At 36.8% G+C, this 17582-nt stretch overlaps 1 protein-coding gene across 8 annotated transcripts; it reads right to left on the reverse strand.

Moving 5' to 3' along the window:
* Window positions 1–1838: 1838 nt before the first annotated feature.
* LOC105177494 (ARM repeat superfamily protein) lies at window positions 1839–17492 on the reverse strand. 8 transcript variants are annotated; one of them, XM_020699283.2, is made up of 24 exons: window positions 16828–17492; window positions 16449–16547; window positions 16129–16350; window positions 15906–16025; window positions 15166–15249; window positions 15016–15075; window positions 13495–13623; window positions 13226–13287; window positions 13027–13083; window positions 12790–12913; window positions 11141–11275; window positions 10388–10468; window positions 10152–10265; window positions 9946–10025; window positions 9557–9692; window positions 8912–9061; window positions 7804–7889; window positions 6123–6310; window positions 5677–5769; window positions 4968–5155; window positions 4669–4780; window positions 3607–3764; window positions 3063–3179; window positions 1839–2222 (listed from the first exon to the last, which is right to left on the reverse strand). In XM_020699283.2, the coding sequence occupies exons 1-24, from the start codon at window positions 17041–17043 to the stop codon at window positions 2001–2003; spliced, it is 3033 nt and encodes a 1010-aa protein (XP_020554942.1). In that variant the 5' UTR covers window positions 17044–17492; the 3' UTR covers window positions 1839–2000. The 8 variants fall into 8 exon arrangements, with proteins under 8 accessions (XP_020554942.1, XP_088741391.1, XP_088741392.1 ...); XM_088885265.1 differs by having other exon boundaries at window positions 15906–16038; window positions 16142–16353; XM_088885266.1 differs by having other exon boundaries at window positions 1839–2216; window positions 16129–16353.
* Window positions 17493–17582: the final 90 nt, after the last annotated feature.

Here is a 17582-nt window from a genome sequence, read left to right on the forward strand (position 1 = left end):
GGAGGGGGGGGGGGGGGGGAGGAAGGCTGAGGGTGAGAATGAGGCTCCTCCACTCAGAATAAGAAGAGAAGAGAAGAGTGAGAGAGAAAGGGGGTGGGGGTTGTAATTGTACGTATGTATGTATTTGTATAGCTGTTTTGTTTGTATGGGTTGTAAAGTAGTGGAATGGGGTTGTCTGATACTGCAACTTGAAACGTTTTTATGTTTGCTGCTGCTGCTCACTCTTTCTGTCTCCCATTACCATTACCATTACCGTTTCTCCAAATCTCATAATTATCTTCTCTCCTTCACCAAAACCCCAAACTCTACCTATGTAATCCTAATTGCTAATTACAGAGGTAACAAAAGATTTTCAGTGCATAATTGCAGTGGGTTGTCAAAAATGACAATAAAAGCAGTGAACTAATAATACAATACTACTGATAATAATGATGCAACAACTATTGGCTTTTGGCTATTGGAGTTGGAGTGACGACTGCGTGTTGTGTGTGAAAGAGAATGATAGGTTAAAAGGTACCAATACCAATACCACTACCACTACCAGCCAGCCAAGCTATGTTGTTGACATACCTCCTACTCGCATTCCTCAACTCATCATCACCATCATTATCATATATGTTATATGTATATGTATCATCATTAATAATGCTAATAATACTCTCTCCTCCTCCTCTCCTTTTACTTAGACAGACAAGCAGTTCGTGACGGCTACAAATACAATAGCATTTCCATTTCCTTTTGGGTTTAGTTTATTGTAAATTCCACATCAACTCATCGGATTCTTGTACGATTGCAATCATCATCATTTATCACCCATTCACCAATCACCATCCCCTTCCTCAAAACAAACATATATATATATATATATTTACATTCAGCAAAAATGTATATTTTCTTATCAAATTCAGATTTTATTATTCCAGCCTCTTGTTTTCTTTTTTGCTTTTTGAGACAGCGAGTCCTCACCTCACCTCACTTGGACATTTTGAGTGCAACATCAGCCAATGCCCATGCGTCCTGTCGTTTGCTTTGCTCTTTTCTTTTTTCCCACTTCTTCTTTTAGTATGAACAACTCTGCACCAAACTCTACTTCTCTTCTCCTGATTCATCAAAATTAATATATTTTACATCACCATGATGCTTAATTAAGCATCACGTCACCTACCACGCACCAGCTCCAACCTCTCTTCATCTCTTCCTTTTTCCCCTATATATATGTGTGTGTCTATATATATGTATATGTTAAACTCCTCGCGCTCTATGACCACACCTGAATCCCAAACTCAGAAATACTTATATCCATTGTTCCAACATAAAAGGACAAGCAGCATTCAATATTTTCGGGATAATTACGTTTATTGATTGACTAACATTTTGTGGTTTAACTGCCAATTTTACTTTCTTCACTTTGAACACCAATAATTATTTTCATTGTTACCCGATGCCCAATTTTTTATAACTAATTTCTTCGTCTTCTTTTTGGCACGTACATTACTTGTCCCATTGAAGGATGCACTTTCCTCAACCCTGCAGCTAATATTGCAAAAAAAGTTTCACATCTTTGCATAACAAATGAAGTCTGCAACATACTATATGATGACTCAGTCTCAGGAAATACAAGGAGAATCAAAGAAATCAGGAAAGTTGATCCTTTTATGCCAATTACTTGGTGGTTGTGGGCTGTATTAGGATTGTGGTCCGGCCTAAACACGAGTATTTCACCCTAAGAACTTGCAGCAACTTACCCATTGGGTTAACCCATTTCTCTCTTTCCTCCGGGCTCCAATTCCTCTTGTCAAACTTTATCCTCAAATGAAAACTGATGAATTCACAGGACGTATCAAATGAGAAGGAAACTCAAATACTATACATACTTCAGGTGCAGTATGTGATATAATGTCATATCCATCCTCTAGATTAATGCACAAATCTCAGAACTGCGAGCTCATCAAAGCTGCCGGCTAACTTCAATAAATTAGTGTTGAAAATGGAAAAATATATCAAGTCAAATTTGGACTATTACGATGGTTATCAGCAAATTCCCTTAACAAGCGTTTTAGAAGTCTTCCCCCTTTCCCTTGCATATGCCCATGGCTACTTAATTCTCCACATTGTCTGCTCTGAAGATAATCTGAAGCCGCAGCAACAAGAGCCTTCAGCCAAATTGGCACTAAAGATTCAGCTTCACCCTGTTTTAGGTACTCCGCAGGCAGCGTCTGCAACTAAAATACCTCAAAACATAAAAAGCTAAAAACACAAAACTCCAGATAGAGGTGCAACTAAATTCTTAGAACATCACAAACACATCAAAACTAGCGAAAAGACCCAAATGAAAATGCAAGAAAAGAGTGCATGAAATCATAACTCCAGACACTAGTTAATTTCCTGTTCCACAACCTATGACTTTATGGAAGTTAAAGCAATTTTGATTTCCCAAATGCAAACAATTCAAGTTGCACACAGTAAACTAAAATTCAATCATCAAGACATCAACCAATAAATCCTACATAGAAGCTATTTAAGGTAACATGAGGAAAACTGAATACATCGACAGTTACAATGAGGTAATACTCAGGGATGACAATAATCCACTCTAAAATGGTACCTATAGGATCTTCTAAACATGTTCCGCATGCAAGAGTTGGCTAAGAACTCAACATAAAATTAGTATAGGAGATCTCTCTGCTTGATGATTTGTACTCAGTATTGCATCAAATTGAAGTTAAACAAGCAGAGAAAATGCGTAATACAAACTAAACAGATGTTACAGGAAATGAGAGACAGATGCTTGGGTATGTCTCACTGTCTGGATGAAGCGGCAGCTTCTGTTTGATTTTCTACCAATAAACTTTTACAGTGATCTTGTGAAGGTCACAATTAATTGAAATTGCTTGATCCAAAACAGGATGGCCACAAAGCAACTAACAGTAAAACTCAAAGAGTGAATTTCTGTTGGCTGATAGAATTTTTAAGTCCTCAAACCAGTTTCTAAAACTAGTACAAGCATACAAGTAGCACACATGTACACGAACACAGAAGAGATAGAGATAGAAGAGACTTACAGCAGAGTAAAGCCATCTCTGTAGAATTTCCCAGCAGAGAACAGCTTTCCACTTTGTTATTTCACTTAAATTGCACATTGCAGCCAATTGTTGGAGAATAGTTGCAGATTTATGAACCTGCAATGGGGCACAATTACAATTTATCAGAACAGATTTTCAGTGTCTTCCTACTCAAGCCTAATTTTCCAAGAAAGCAAGCAGCACGGATCCTTCCAATACCCTGTGACAATGGCAGTGCATATCAAAACAGAAGATACTGTAAACAACAGTTTCCAGAATGAATGCACTAGCAGGATTACTCTCCGGTTATCATTTCCTAACACTGGCAGCCAGATTTCTCTGGTTTAGAGACTACTAACAGCATCTAATTGATGTATCATTTCAGTAAGGAACTGCAGGAACATCAAAACATAATTGAATAATATGTCAACGCAGTTCTTACATGCACTCTTCAGACAGATAAGTAACTGGAGCATCTTACGAATTGCAAACAAGGTAATTCCTCAATTCTTAAAAATCATAATTTGAAGGATCTCATGTTTACCCTTGACACTGCAGAGACGCCAAGTAGAGCATACACCAGATTTGATACCAGGCCCTCACCACTGATAGATATGACTCTTATGACCATATCCTGAACAGATGTTTCAGATGTGGATCCCTCAGGTTCCAACAACAAAGCAAGGCCAACCTCCAAGAAGCCTGTAAAGCTCATGAATAAGTTAAAAGATCAATAAGGTGAAAATGGCAGCTAAAGGAAAGATGGATAATGAAATCAATTTGGTGAAATTGGTGGCTTTTCTAGTAGGGAGATCATGAAAGACTAATTAAATATAGTTATTTCATTTGCAATGTTTACCAGACCAACTATCACATAAGAAACCAGTTAAGAACCTGCTATTTTACTAATGATAAGAATGAAAGTAAATCTCAAATACTTCCTATTGTTTGGTACGAGAAAAATATATTGAAAAGAAAAGGCTAGTTTTTTTAGTGTTTAACCTTTTCACTTTATTTATATTAGAAAATAAATAAGTTAATATTATACTAAAATAATTTTAGTATATAAAAAATTTAAAAATCTTATTTGTAGAAATATTCATCAAAATGAGTATTGTCCATTTATTCTAAATTATTCAGTTTAAATAAAAAAAATACTACCAATGATCGACGGCGTAGTAGTTTTCCGGCGATTTAGTTATCTTTTCTCAAAAACTATGTAACTGTATTATCAGCAGCAAGTGTAACGAAAAAAGAATTTGACAGAATTATATATATGGGTTATACAGTAATTAAAAATAAAATATGTATTTTTTGTCTTTTTAGCCTTATAGGATTTCATATACATCTACCAAACACCAAACCTTTTCTTATACATTCATTTTATTTTCCACTTTTCACCCCATCCAAACAAACCATAAATTGATATGAGCTTACACCAAATACACCAAAATCACCACTGATTCCTTTTGGAACAAATTCAAAATCTCCCATTGAAAGCGTCCCAGAATGCAAGAATTTTGGTAGTGTGTTGAACTATAACATGTGTAGAAAAAGAGGAAACATATGGGATACACAACAATACCCCATCTTCAAGAAGGCTTACAGGTCACATATGACATTGCTGATAGAGCTGCACCACGATGCAAAGCTGTAGAACAAATTCCTGCCTTCTGCAAGGATACTTCAAAAAGAGAACCAGAGGCAGCTAATACTTCCTGAAATGCAAATTAGCATTGTTTTCATTGTGTAAATTGACAAATCAAAATATGAAATTAGTTTGACAAGAGTAGGAGCAAGGAGTTATGCATAAACATATATATCATCTGGAAGCATAGTGAAACAATTTGTTTTACAACTCAAGAAATCAATACAGTGAAACATGTCGAACATGAGGACGAGCACCTTGGAGCAACTGCGAACATATGCAGATGCGAAATTTGTGTAGGCCTCAACCACATCGGGCTCTTGATCACAGATGTACGACGAAGTAAGAGCCATAACTGATGTTGAAGAAGAAAATCTTTCAAACGTTCTCATGAATAGAGGTCCATATTCCTCGTTAACGCCAAATTCCTCGATAATGACAGCAGCTGGCAAAACAACAATGATAATAAGGGGAGACAAAAACAACAGATGGCTCACTAAAATGATAAAATGAAGGGACTTCGAACATCCACCAGGGATAAACATGGTATAACCACGACCCATTCAAACATTTCAATCAATGAGGAAATTTTTTAAAAAGACATGAATCCTGCAATACTCACACTAAACTAGGGCTCTGCTCTACGGTACATGGAAAAGGTTTTGAGTCAACCAATTTTCAGACTTAAATAAGTATTTTCCGTATCTCAATCAATTATCGACAACTTGCTGGTGAATATCAGATTAAAGCAGCCTATTGATAAGGTTAAGTATATTCTCTTTTGAAGTGATGCCTGCCAAAGTTTCTTAGATCCAAGCAACTAACTTGATATGCAGAATAACATTTACATTACTTTCTTAACCATGCAAACCCAAGCAATAATGAAAATTTCACAAATCTTTCTCTCTGGTATTCGTATTTCGGACACTTGCAAACACCAGGCCCACTCATTGTAAATGTTATCACCTGTTTTCATGTAGCATTCATGACTTTGGAATGACATGAAATTGATTGACATAGAGTCGAGAACCTTCGGAAATAGTGTCCCAAACTTCTGACCTGCAATGTACCAACTAATGTTATGACGCGAGCCCCTTGGTTTCAGATTTTAATAGTGAACTAAAAAACTAATCTTCTCCAGAATTTTTTATAAAACTATGATGTTCCAATAACAGTTTCTCTCTAGCTTCCAGATTATATGCACTCTATCTTGAACATAAAAGTTGCCCTCGGGAATTCAATGGTGCATATATTTGAGGACATCCATTTCTAATAGGTTATATATGATGTAGCACAGGTTCCTTAGTGATGACCATTGAGTCTTCTGGCATCATGGTCTTCGACCAATGTGACGGGTTTAGGCTAAGAGGGTGTTGTCTTGGTGCCTACAAAAATAATGACAATAGTGAAACCTGATGCCTGAATTGCCAGCCCAAGAGCTCTGCAAGCAGCTGCAGACAAGTTTGCGCTTTCTATGTGTTCGGACAAAAAGAGCTTCTCAAGCATTGGCCAAAACAGCTCAAGTAAAGCAAGGATAGACCCATCTGGATCCAGACTAGTAGATAAATGTACTGCAAGATAGCTGAACACAGTACCAATCCTGCAATGATCAGCCAGTGATTAAGCTAAGAAAACCATGATATTGATATATGCAGCAATTTCTACGAGGACACAACATTTATCCAGGCAATAAAGTCAATTTAGAAGCAAGGCAAACAAAGAGAAGATGAAGCGATCCGCACCATCACTGGAACTTCTGATGTTGTCCAAATCAACATCATCTCATTCAAACACCTAAAAAATGGAAGTAGTGAAGCCATGGTGACCAAGCCTAATGGACACAGCAAAAATTTTGGTGATGTAGGTCAATAATACACTAATGTAGCTGTTAAGTCATTTTCATCTGCTTCCGAATTTTATGTATAAAGGATAATCTTCTTCTTCAACTTGGCTAACAGAGGTTATGGCAGTTACACATTAATATATTTGTTCTTATTCAAATTTTCTTTACAGCAGAATCAGCAGTGGGAAAATCCATGGAAAAGCAATGAAAGGATACTTCTCATGAGTCTAAATAGAAATTGCCCAAATTCAGCCGTAACGTTGATATCGTGGCATTCCAAACTTTCCTATTCCTTTCTCTTCAAAGCATCCAAAATAAGCAAAGCAAAAAACCGACTTTTGCTGCTTCTTCACTACAACATGTAATAACATTTCAATCTGATTGCTACTTTTCTTTAATTTTAATGATGAAAAAATTTCGGATTCACCTGCCACCATCAAATTAATTTGAAATTCTTCAACCACTTACAGCATCCCCACATAACTGAGCCTATTTCCCTCACAAAACGTACATAGCCCTCCCACATAGGACATACTATGCAAACTATTGACTTACCACCATAAACTGTTACCTTAGCAATTTAAGCTTATACTATCTACATACATATGTTACCATATGCAGTTGAAAAAACATTTTAGCAGATGAAAACATATTCACAATGTGCGCGTTTTGATATAGGTCATCTTAGGCACAAGATGTAACAGAATATTCCCCGGTCCTATGTTGCATATAATGATGAAAAATAAAAAAATTGCTTAAGTCGAAGACAGCAAAGGCAATGTAAATGATCATCACACCATAAATTTGTTCAACTGATCTGATTAGTCTACTTTTTAATAGATTAGTCAAAGTCTCAGCTTAGAACCAGAAATTTTAGAGGCAAAAACAATCACAAGTTCATCAGTGTATGAGACTATGAATTCTATAAACAAGTGAAACACACTCGAAATTTTACATCATAATAAAATAAATAAATAATTCATTTTCTTAATCAACTAAGAAAATTGGCAAGCAGTCATACATGGATCAGTTAATATTGAAAGCTTAACCAACACAGTTAGGCACTGACTAACTGGGCCAAATGCCTAAACTGATAATATAACTAAGCCACAGGCCTCATGGCCACTCCCATAATTCTCCCATAACCAATTTATGTCATGTTAGGCAAATAGATGACTGCATAAACCTCCAGCCCATGAAAATACTTCACCTGAGAACCACAAATAAGCATAAATAGTGCAAGACCAAACCTATGTAGCCCTCTCACAGCTGAGTTGATTGATTCCATATAAGTTGACGGATTTTGCCTCAAAGTATGCCCATGATCTTCATCAATCTGAATCAATGAGGATGGGTACTTTAGTATCTTCAGATTTACAAGACTTGATAAACAAAGATTAGGCTGCATCTTGAATGGTTCTTCACTGATTATAGGAAATTCCTCTGTTAAGGAAAAGGAAACTCAGAAAACGCTGTCAAAACTAAAATAAATCTTTTTTCAGCCAAAACTATGTCTGGCAAAAGGAAGCAGATGGGAGATTAGACAACAGCCACACAACAAAGTATATATTCTTAATCACTGACTCTCTAACAAGGAAGTCAGATTACTTTGCTGTACAACATAGATTTGAGATTTAGGTACAACTGGTAAAATTGTGATTTTGGTAAACTGAACCCTATTACCAAATGTGCCTGAATCCTCTAACCAGCTTACAACTGTGGCTTAGGATCCTTAGTGCAATATCCTTTGTCCATCCGTCAGGGAATAACAAGTATTAGAATTTAGTCCACTCAAATGAAAGAACATGAGAAGACCAGAAGTGCAACATATTTCACCAGCAGTTCAGAATATTTCATCCTGAAGTTCTCTCAAGCCAAAAGTACGTTAGTTGGAGGGCATGGAGAACAGCAGCTGTGACCTACAAGTGAAGTTTGCCTTAAATAAAATTGATATATCCTCACGTATCGGGTTTTATATGAGTGCTTGTGAGTCAACATCCACCTAAAGTGAGTCGTTGTGAGGAAAGCTGATTGTGCCTTTCAAAATATTGTAGTCTCACTAGTCACTACATAATACTTCGCAATCCATACAAGCACTCAGAAGAGTAAAGTATGAGATCCATTAGTCAAAAGCCTGGTAAAGTTGGACAACAATACCAATTTGAGAAGCGTATGTCGGAGGCATAATCTTGCAACTATTATGGCCTATGACACTTAGGTTAGTGGTGGTGTGAGTGCAAATGCTTTGTGATGAACAGAGAATATAGATTAAGTCATAAGACCAAACACAAAATGAACACGGAGGAGTTTGGAGTAGATGCCTGAAACAAGAAATTAAAAAGACCAAAAAACACTTACAACTTTTCCAATATTTTCATAAGAAGGAGAGAGCAATCTAGCAAACAAGTTACTCATCAGCTTCTTGTCAGGGATAGAGCAAAATATCAGAGTGATGGCACCAACTACTTCATCCTCATCCTCCAAGGGCAATTTCATCTCTTCCAAGCCCTAACAGCCATTTCTGTTGATAGTTACTAAAGAAGAAATCGAAATGTCTGCAGGAGCAGCTGTGTGTGATTAAGATATTACTATCTACATCACCATACATAAAAGATTATGCGCATAAATGGAGTTGACATTTTCATGCCAAAGTGGTCTTATTATTATGTTGCTTTGAGTTTCTGGAGAGTGGTAAGGATACATACTTTACTTTTTTTATCTAAAATACGAATTGTAATTTTCTATCTATTCTTGTGAATATTAAGTCACTCAAAAACAATAGGAAATCAAGGACCAGTGCCCCAAGAGCTTTGTCATGTTATTTGACCATCTTGTAGACCCACGATGGCAGACACTGTAATAAATATAGGCCTCACTAAAGTTGGATGTACTGGCTTAAATTTTAAGTATCTGCCAAAAATTGTCACTTCTCTCAAGATTAAATTAAACAGTTGCCTCATGATATGACATCTAATGCATTTATTAGATAGCCATAAAACTGACCTCTCCTATCCAAATTAAGATTTCCAAATTGGAAGGTTCATGCATCATCGTAGCAGCTTCTTCACAGAGTTTGCGGAATGCAAAAGCACAAGCACTCGAACAAAATGGTTGACGAATCCCAGAACCCAAAAATAATCTGAAAGTAGCAGGTCAATCACAGAATATAATAGCAGTGCAAATTAAATTCTTGAAAAGGGATTGAGTTTCGCAATACATTATAACTTCAATGCTGGTATAAAGAATAATATAAATTCAGATACATTCGTCTTATTCTAACATCATTCAGCACATAATCCTTTCTTTCCATACAGATTAGAAATACTAAATGAAGTATGCTTGAAGGAAATCACTATAATGCGGTATAATGTAGCAAGTTTGGAAGCATTTACATTAATGGTATAATGTTGGTTTGAGAAGATGACATCCACTTAGCATAGGAACCAATGACTTCTGCAAGTGATTTGTATACCTACAACGGAAGCATTCAAGAAATAAAGTCATCAGGTAAGGTCGCTTTAAGATGTTAATATTCCTTTGAGACTTGGCTTAAGAAGAGTTATCGTTCAGTCAGTTAAGCAATAAACAGAAGACATACAAGGTACATAAATCCCCTGAGGTCTGCAGATGACTTGCTGGACAAAATCATCACCAGTTGCATGACAATGGAGATATCAAAATGATGTCCCTCTTTAAGAACAACTTCAGCAACCTAAAAGGAGCTAGCATTCAGAAATCTACAGATAAACCTCCAGGGAGATCACTGCTGGTGACGATAAAGCAGTGATGATAAAAGAATAAGGAAAGAAAACTTATGCAGGACTTTCGACTCACCGCATTAAGGATGAACAACTTCGTTTCGACCTCTTTCCAATAAATATCAATGCTGGCAGATTTCCAATTTCCAAGGAAAATCTAATATGTTGTTTACAGGAAACATTGGATTAGGGTAGAAATAAAAGTAAAATCAACTAGTGATGAGAATCAGATTTTTTCAATTTCTCACTTGCATTTACTTCATAATAACTAGGTAACAAGATGGGCATAGGAATAGCATCAAGGTCATTGACTTGTATTATTTCAAATTAGATAATATTTGATTGATTGGTCGTAGGTCATTGACAAAAAGGATTTGTAAGCCAATTCTTTTTCCCCCTTTTTGTCCAAATCGCTCCTCTTTTTGCAAATTACTTCTGTCAGTGAGAGTTTAGGGAATATCCCAATTCATGGAACCAAGATCTCACATATATGAATTGAAAGGGATCAGTCATTACACAATGCAAACTAGGAATCCTTTTTCTTGTATAATGGAAAAGATTAGTTGATTATTTCCCTATTGAATCATGATATAAAACACAACCAATATCCATCTCTTCCAAGAGGATTTGAGGTATATTAAGTGTAGTAATATTCTTCCTTTGCATCAAATAGTCTGTCACTTTTGGGGCTAAGAAATTTGGAAAATTAATTGCAGCTTGAACTGGCATCTTAAATTTGTTTAGCTATGGTAGCATACTCAAATTTTCATAGTAACACAAGAAGAGATTACCAAATGGATAACTGTTCTAGGATACATGCAATCATCACCTTCTGAATAAATAAAGCAGACCCCAAAAGCTGACAAATGTCCACCAAAAGTTCCACCAAATTCATCCTAAATTGTCCAAGACCATTGGGCACATCAAGGGCTCTTCCAGTGTCATTATATGTGCAATCATCGACCTGGAAAGACATGAATCAATCATAAGAGAGAAAGTAAAGTTGTAATTAAGAAGACAAAATCCACTCACAGTATAGTTCGCAGAATGGACCCTAACATATCTCAGGAACGAACTGAAAGATTCATCAATCAATCTTCTGGAAACTACTAAAAAGAGCAGGTAATGAAATTGTCCGGGGCAAGGGAGGACCACTTATAATCATTTCCAGTACTTCCTACTCTACATTTGCCTTAATGATTGGGGGGGTGGAGGGGATATTTTCTTCCCACTTCCACATTTGGGACCTGATTAAGAGGTAATGGGTAATGTCCCTAGCTAATTGCTACTAAACTAAACACCAGTATAACATATGAACCACAAAGATATGAAAAGATTTGGTAGTAGACATCTTAATCTTGGGAAATGTGGCATAAATGAAACAAAAAAGGAAGAGTACTCAATCCTGTATCTAAGCTAACCAAGATACTTTGGTAGATGTTTGTAAATACTTGAAACACAATGCATATTAATCCCTCTTCCCCAAACTCATCACTCCTATCCCTCAAAAGTTGAAATGTCCCAAAATAAGATGCAATTTCCTAAATTATAACTTCTTTCTAAAGACCTCCTCTCTGTAAAGGTGTGATGCCAGCTAAATCTCAACTATTACTTTTGAGGCAAATAGCGTAATAATGCAATATAGTTATACTTTTCTACACTCATCTTAAACTCCCTTCCGGTTGAAATTAGGACCACTCAAATAGTAGAAATGTGATGTATTTCTATTGAGAGTAGTAAAATGTGATTGAAATATTTCTTTTTTATATGAGAAAAATATTCCTACAACCAATCACCATCTTGACTTGGTTGGATGAAGTCGAATTGGATACATCTCACAAGCAAGCACAATCTTTATATTCACATCCAAACATGTGGATCCAAGAATCTGAAAGAAGTCTTAAATTTTTATTATTGTATTTACGGTGGCCCTTTAAGATGCCCCACATGCATCTTACACATCCACATATAAGTTAGGGGCTATGAAACATGTCTGCTAAATGGATCACCTGTCGTTCAAGTTCAAAACAGCAGCAATTGACAGGATCTTTTTCGCTTTTTCATTAGAGAGATGAAGGCCGACAAACTCAAACCCATTCCTGAGCTAATGACAAGTTTAGTTCCTCAAATTTTTCAGGAGAGCGCTGCATTTGATACTCAAATGATTCTAGGGAAGCGCCGAAAAAGACTGGCAAGCTGGAAATTTCTAACAGAGGAAGATTAATTTTTATTTATCAGTTAAGCACTCCTTCATCCCATTTATAGTTAAACTTAAGGAAGATGTCTCTCTGACGGTCCAAGAGAGTAGACAGATACGCCTGGAATTATTTCTTAATTAACAAAGATTTTCTAGGTAAGAGAAATGCCAAAGATTCCTAAGTGGGTGGTTTTGCCCCTGCGAACAAGATCTCTCCAGGTTTCCAGGAAAGCTATTATAGTCATCAACACCAAGAAGAGTTCCTAAACATAAACACAAACCTGAACACGCAACAAAAGAGCATCAATCAATGATGAGAAAATAGGAACAAAACATTCTTCCAAGTTCTTCCTATTTTCAGCACAATCCACGTCAAGCCCAATAATGTACCCAGCAAGGCTACACCTGGTATGTAAAAGTCAGAACAAGTTCAAGATATAAGGCCTCCAAATAGAATAAAAAGAAATGTTTTTCATCATTTATATATGTACTGGGAACACATAAGAAATAAGATGTACCAAAACTGCAACGTTGAGTCCGCAATCTCCCAATCTTCACTTGGAAATGCCACACAACTGCCAACATATAAAACATGTTAAACAAATTGAGACCAATCCAAGCTTCACAACTTTTAATTCCTAATAAAAACCACTTTGCTGGAGCGACGTTTTCCAAATGGCACTTTGTTTATAAGATTTCCAAAGACCTGAATCTGACCTCAAGAGAGCATCAGCCAGTTCAAGTGCTTCAGTGTTTGCTTCCACAATCAAAAAGGGTGCCTGGCACAGAAACAGACAAGTTAATCAAAGTCGAAGTGTCAAGTGAAATATTAAATAAATAAAAAAAAAAGAAAAGGGACAAAATAAACAATTAACGGTTTGCTTCATACTTACAATTGACAAAGATGCCAAAATGTAGCAGAAGATTAACAGGAACGAGTGAATGTATTGCACACAATTATAAAATTCATTAATTCAGATACTCACAGCTTGACCAATTTCTGACATCAAGCATGCTAGTCGTCCTATCACTTTCTCATCTCCACTCTTAAGAGCAGGAAAAAGAAGTTCTTCCTTCAAATATCCAATTCGGGATAGTAAAACCTGCGGCAGACCCTAGAGAGCAAAATTGAAAATAAAGTTAATTCTGGTTGAATATAATCTGTTGTCAATGAGTTCTTATTGGATAACATTCTTTTAGGAATCAGCTCCGATCTCCTATAGACATGAAAGTGCAGAAGATTTCTTTTCTTTTTTTTTTTTTTCTGTGACCTTGAAAGGGCATTCATAAGGATTAAGCAAGTAAGAATCAGAATTGATTTTGTTCTGAAATATAACCCATAAGGAAACAACCTAAAGAAAATAACCATGCTTGTTGAGGCAAGCAACAAAAACACGAGGTGGAAAAAGAGAATAGCATTAAGTAATCCCTTTTGTCAAGAGAGAACAAAAGCGAATTTGATTAAAATCTCAGAGGTTAAGAAGCGAGGAGGATAAATCTTAAATTAATGCCTTGAAACTATTCTGACAAAAGTAGACCAATCAGCATTACTTTTCTTCACTATTCATTTGTCATTTTAACAAGAATAAGAACGAGGACCATCTTCGACCAATTCTAATCTCTCATATCATTTTTCAGTTTCTCTCACTCAAATTTCATCGTGACAGAGTCTTCATGGGATGTTAATTGCAGTAGATATCAGGAGAATCTCAGTTTACCACTAGAACTCTTGTGTATCGTCTTCTCGTGAACCCAGACCTAGTGAGGCTCCATTCCATCATTAACAAACAGCCTTGAGAACTGATTAATTCGAACAATAAATTGTAGCAGCTATACTGAAAAAGCACTAACTTACACCACTAATCCAACTGGAACTTATAACTTATTTGATAAAGACAGACCAATCTTAGTCGATTGATGTCCAAAGTTATTTAAAGTACCTAATGAACAAGATTCCTATTCCTAAAATATCCTAAGCCGGAATTACAAATTAACGTAAACACAGCGAGAAAGCCCTTCCCTTGTTGTTCAAAGAGACCTCTTGTTCATCAATATGGCAAAATGATGTAGTAGTAAAATCTCAACTGTTGTCATGCAAGGCCTCTAATGTCATCCGAAGATTCAGATTGTCAATATTCCATTTCCACTTTGTTGTAGGCTACTGCAAATCCTGACTGCCTATCAATTCCTAGTTCAACCACTGCACTACTTGATTACTGAAGGGTTCGAAACACTACACAAAGAACAGGGAACCTACTTACATAATTCTTGAACAAACTAACACTTCATTCATTGAAAGCATCATCATTTTGTAGGATACTTGGTGGGTTGTAGCATGTAGGCCTCTTCTTTCTACAAGGATTCTATAAGTGGTACATCCTAGCAGGATATCATGAGCAGGAATACACCTTAGTGATTCTCAATCAAAATATTTTATTTCTATATGAGTAAACATGCTGAGAAATATAATGCAGTATGGCAGACATAGAAATTCTATAGGATTATACCTCGTACCGACTCACAAGCTCAACAAGAACTTCAACGGCCACATCAAATGAAGCTGCAACCTACAAATAGCACATAAGTCATGAAAAATTGCTATGCATCTGATTCTGAAGAAACCTCAGAAACACCATCTAAAGTAGGAATGATAATACCTGCAAGGAACTGAAAACAAAGTTAAAAAGTGGATGGGCTGGCAGAGAGACTGGAGGAATGACCGAAAAGCAACCAGCTCGAACCTAAACGCATGGAAGTAAACAGACACATCAACTAAAAACAAGCATGGAAGTGGAAGAAAACGCATGGTGAAGCATGCTCAATGAGACCAATTGCATATCAAAAGATTTAGCACAGAGACCAATGCCATTTTTCCATAAGTGTTTAAGAATTAGTAAAATAATTATTGTTTATCTACAAATTAAATTAATTAAGGCTATATAGCATCTTGAGGGGGATGGAGGGGGTTGGGGTACAAATCCTTCAACTAGGGGAGGGATATGATAAACCAATCAAGTTTCTTGTTATTGAGGAGGGCAAGAGCTTTCTTCCCATTCTTGAGTATATATATAATCCTTGTGGGAAGGGGACAGAACTTTTCTAAGCCTTCCTCCAACTTCAGATGAGCTGAAAGGATCAGATTTATGTGTATAGGGAGGTAATCTCTCCACATTTCCTTCCTTCCTCATCAGTTCACTTTTTACCAACCAAAGCGAGGATCTCCAACACTTCCCCTTATCCCTCCTCCAGTCCTCCAAGTACACATACTCTAAGTTCCACATCAATGATTTGGTGAGACTACAAAATCAGTTGAAATTGGAGATTACAATAGTAACAATACTTGATACCACTATCCTTCCCTCTCTCATGAATCTGGCATGAATTTATCTATTCTCACCCAGCTTAACAAGCAGCGCAATATCTTTCTGCTCCTAACATGGGGTTGAACATGGCTGCCAAACCCCTCTTGAGATTGCTGCATTAGAAAGTCAAGTACCATAGGAGTACGTGCGAGAAGCTGCAAAGAAAAACTACATTTGACGTGAGCAGATAGCTCAAACAATGGTTGTACGTTGAAAAATCAGTAGAAGTTAGCAGTTGCACAAATCAGAATGTAAAACCTCTTGCTCATACTCGTAACGCCGAGCAGAGGGTATATGGCAATCACTGGTTTGATCCTCAATAATTTCAGGCAAGACAGTGAGCATCTCTAAAACAGCATTATTTCCATTATCTTGGCTCTGTAAATTCTGCAGGCTGTAGAACAACTTCTCGATGGGCTTTCCATGCTCTACAGCATGAAGTACAAGCATAGAGAGTGCAAGACAGATTTGGGTTAACAGCTGCTTTGACACACACAAAAAAAAGGGAGCATCAGCAAAGACTTTGACGATAATACGTAAGACGGCTAACATAATGAGAAGAAATCTCATTTGAATACCTGAGGAGGGCCTGAACTAAATCTTTTAGCAGCTACGAGAAGCGCATTTAGGAGTGCATCCTTTGCTGCTAAATGCAAATTGTATCCTTCATTTTGAATCTGCAGGGAGATGAAAACAAGTCAACTAAAATTGATCATGCTACAATCCAGAGGCAATATTCTAGAAATAGTTGACAATATAATCAAATACGATGAATCGTTAAAAAATTATATATGAGGGCATCACATTGATATGATAGAAAAACAATGCGAGTTAAGGGTTAGGTTTAGAAATAATAACAACATATATAAATCATAAGAAGGAGTAGTGGAGTAGGAGTTGTGTCGACTGAGAAGAGGGTTCAAGTAGAGAAAGAGTGGAGAAGATAGAAAGAGAGACCTTCCGCTTGAGAATCTGGGCGGCAAAAAACTCGACCTCGTAATCGGAAAGGAATAGGTGAGGGTGGTCGGAAGTAAGAATAGAAGTGGCGACTCCCCAAGCAGCGTCGGTCTGCTGGAACTGGACGAGCCACTGATTAGCTGCGACGCGGTTGCAGGATTGAGTATCGTGATTGAGGACGTGGACGGCCTGGGCTACCTTGATGTGGAGCTCCATACACAGAATTCAAATTTATTGTTAATGATGAAAATGAAAAAGAACCACCAGGAAGTGACGTCTGTTACTGTAGTCTGTCTGTCTCTCTCTCTCTCTCACTCACTCGGGGTCAGGGGTGCCCGCGTCCATCCCTATTCCCTACACACGCACACACCCCTCTTTTTTCTTTTACAACTTCTGCTGAGTGCCTACTTCCGCTCTGATTTGATCCGATGGTTAATGGACGGACGCGCAAGTGTTCACATACAACTGGGAACAGGATGGATAAAATAAATAATTAAATTATACTTGCCCGAGTGCCTGCCTCCTCCTCCTCCTCCTCATTTCTTAATTTTCTTTTCTACTACTACTACATCATAAGCTTTTAAAAATATTTTTCTGAGAGAGACTTTTGACTAAATCATCTTGCCCCTCACTCACTTGATTGATTTCCCTGCCAACGCAAGACTGTTCATTTTGGATGATGATACTTGAAAATATATATTTTTATAATATAACAGAATATTTCATTCTCAATTTATTGGTAATAGTAATATCCA

Source organism: Sesamum indicum, linkage group LG9 (assembly GCF_026168435.1).
Source record: "Sesamum indicum cultivar Baizhima isolate 11 linkage group LG9, ASM2616843v1, whole genome shotgun sequence".
Classification (NCBI taxonomy): domain Eukaryota; kingdom Viridiplantae; phylum Streptophyta; class Magnoliopsida; order Lamiales; family Pedaliaceae; genus Sesamum; species Sesamum indicum.

Bases quoted from the DNA above. Each gene is read 5' to 3' on its own strand.
- LOC105177494 (XM_088885265.1), bottom strand. From the start codon at position 17,043: ATGGAGCTCCACATCAAGGTAGCCCAGGCCGTCCACGTCCTCAATCAC. The intron at 16,548-16,827 runs GTCTCTCTTTCT...ATCTCCCTGCAG, and splicing joins CCCAGATTCTCAAGCGGAAG to ATTCAAAATGAAGGATACAA. The intron at 15,076-15,165 runs GTATTATCATTC...TGCTATTTGTAG, and splicing joins TTGTTTTCAGTTCCTTGCAG to GTTGCAGCTTCATTTGATGT.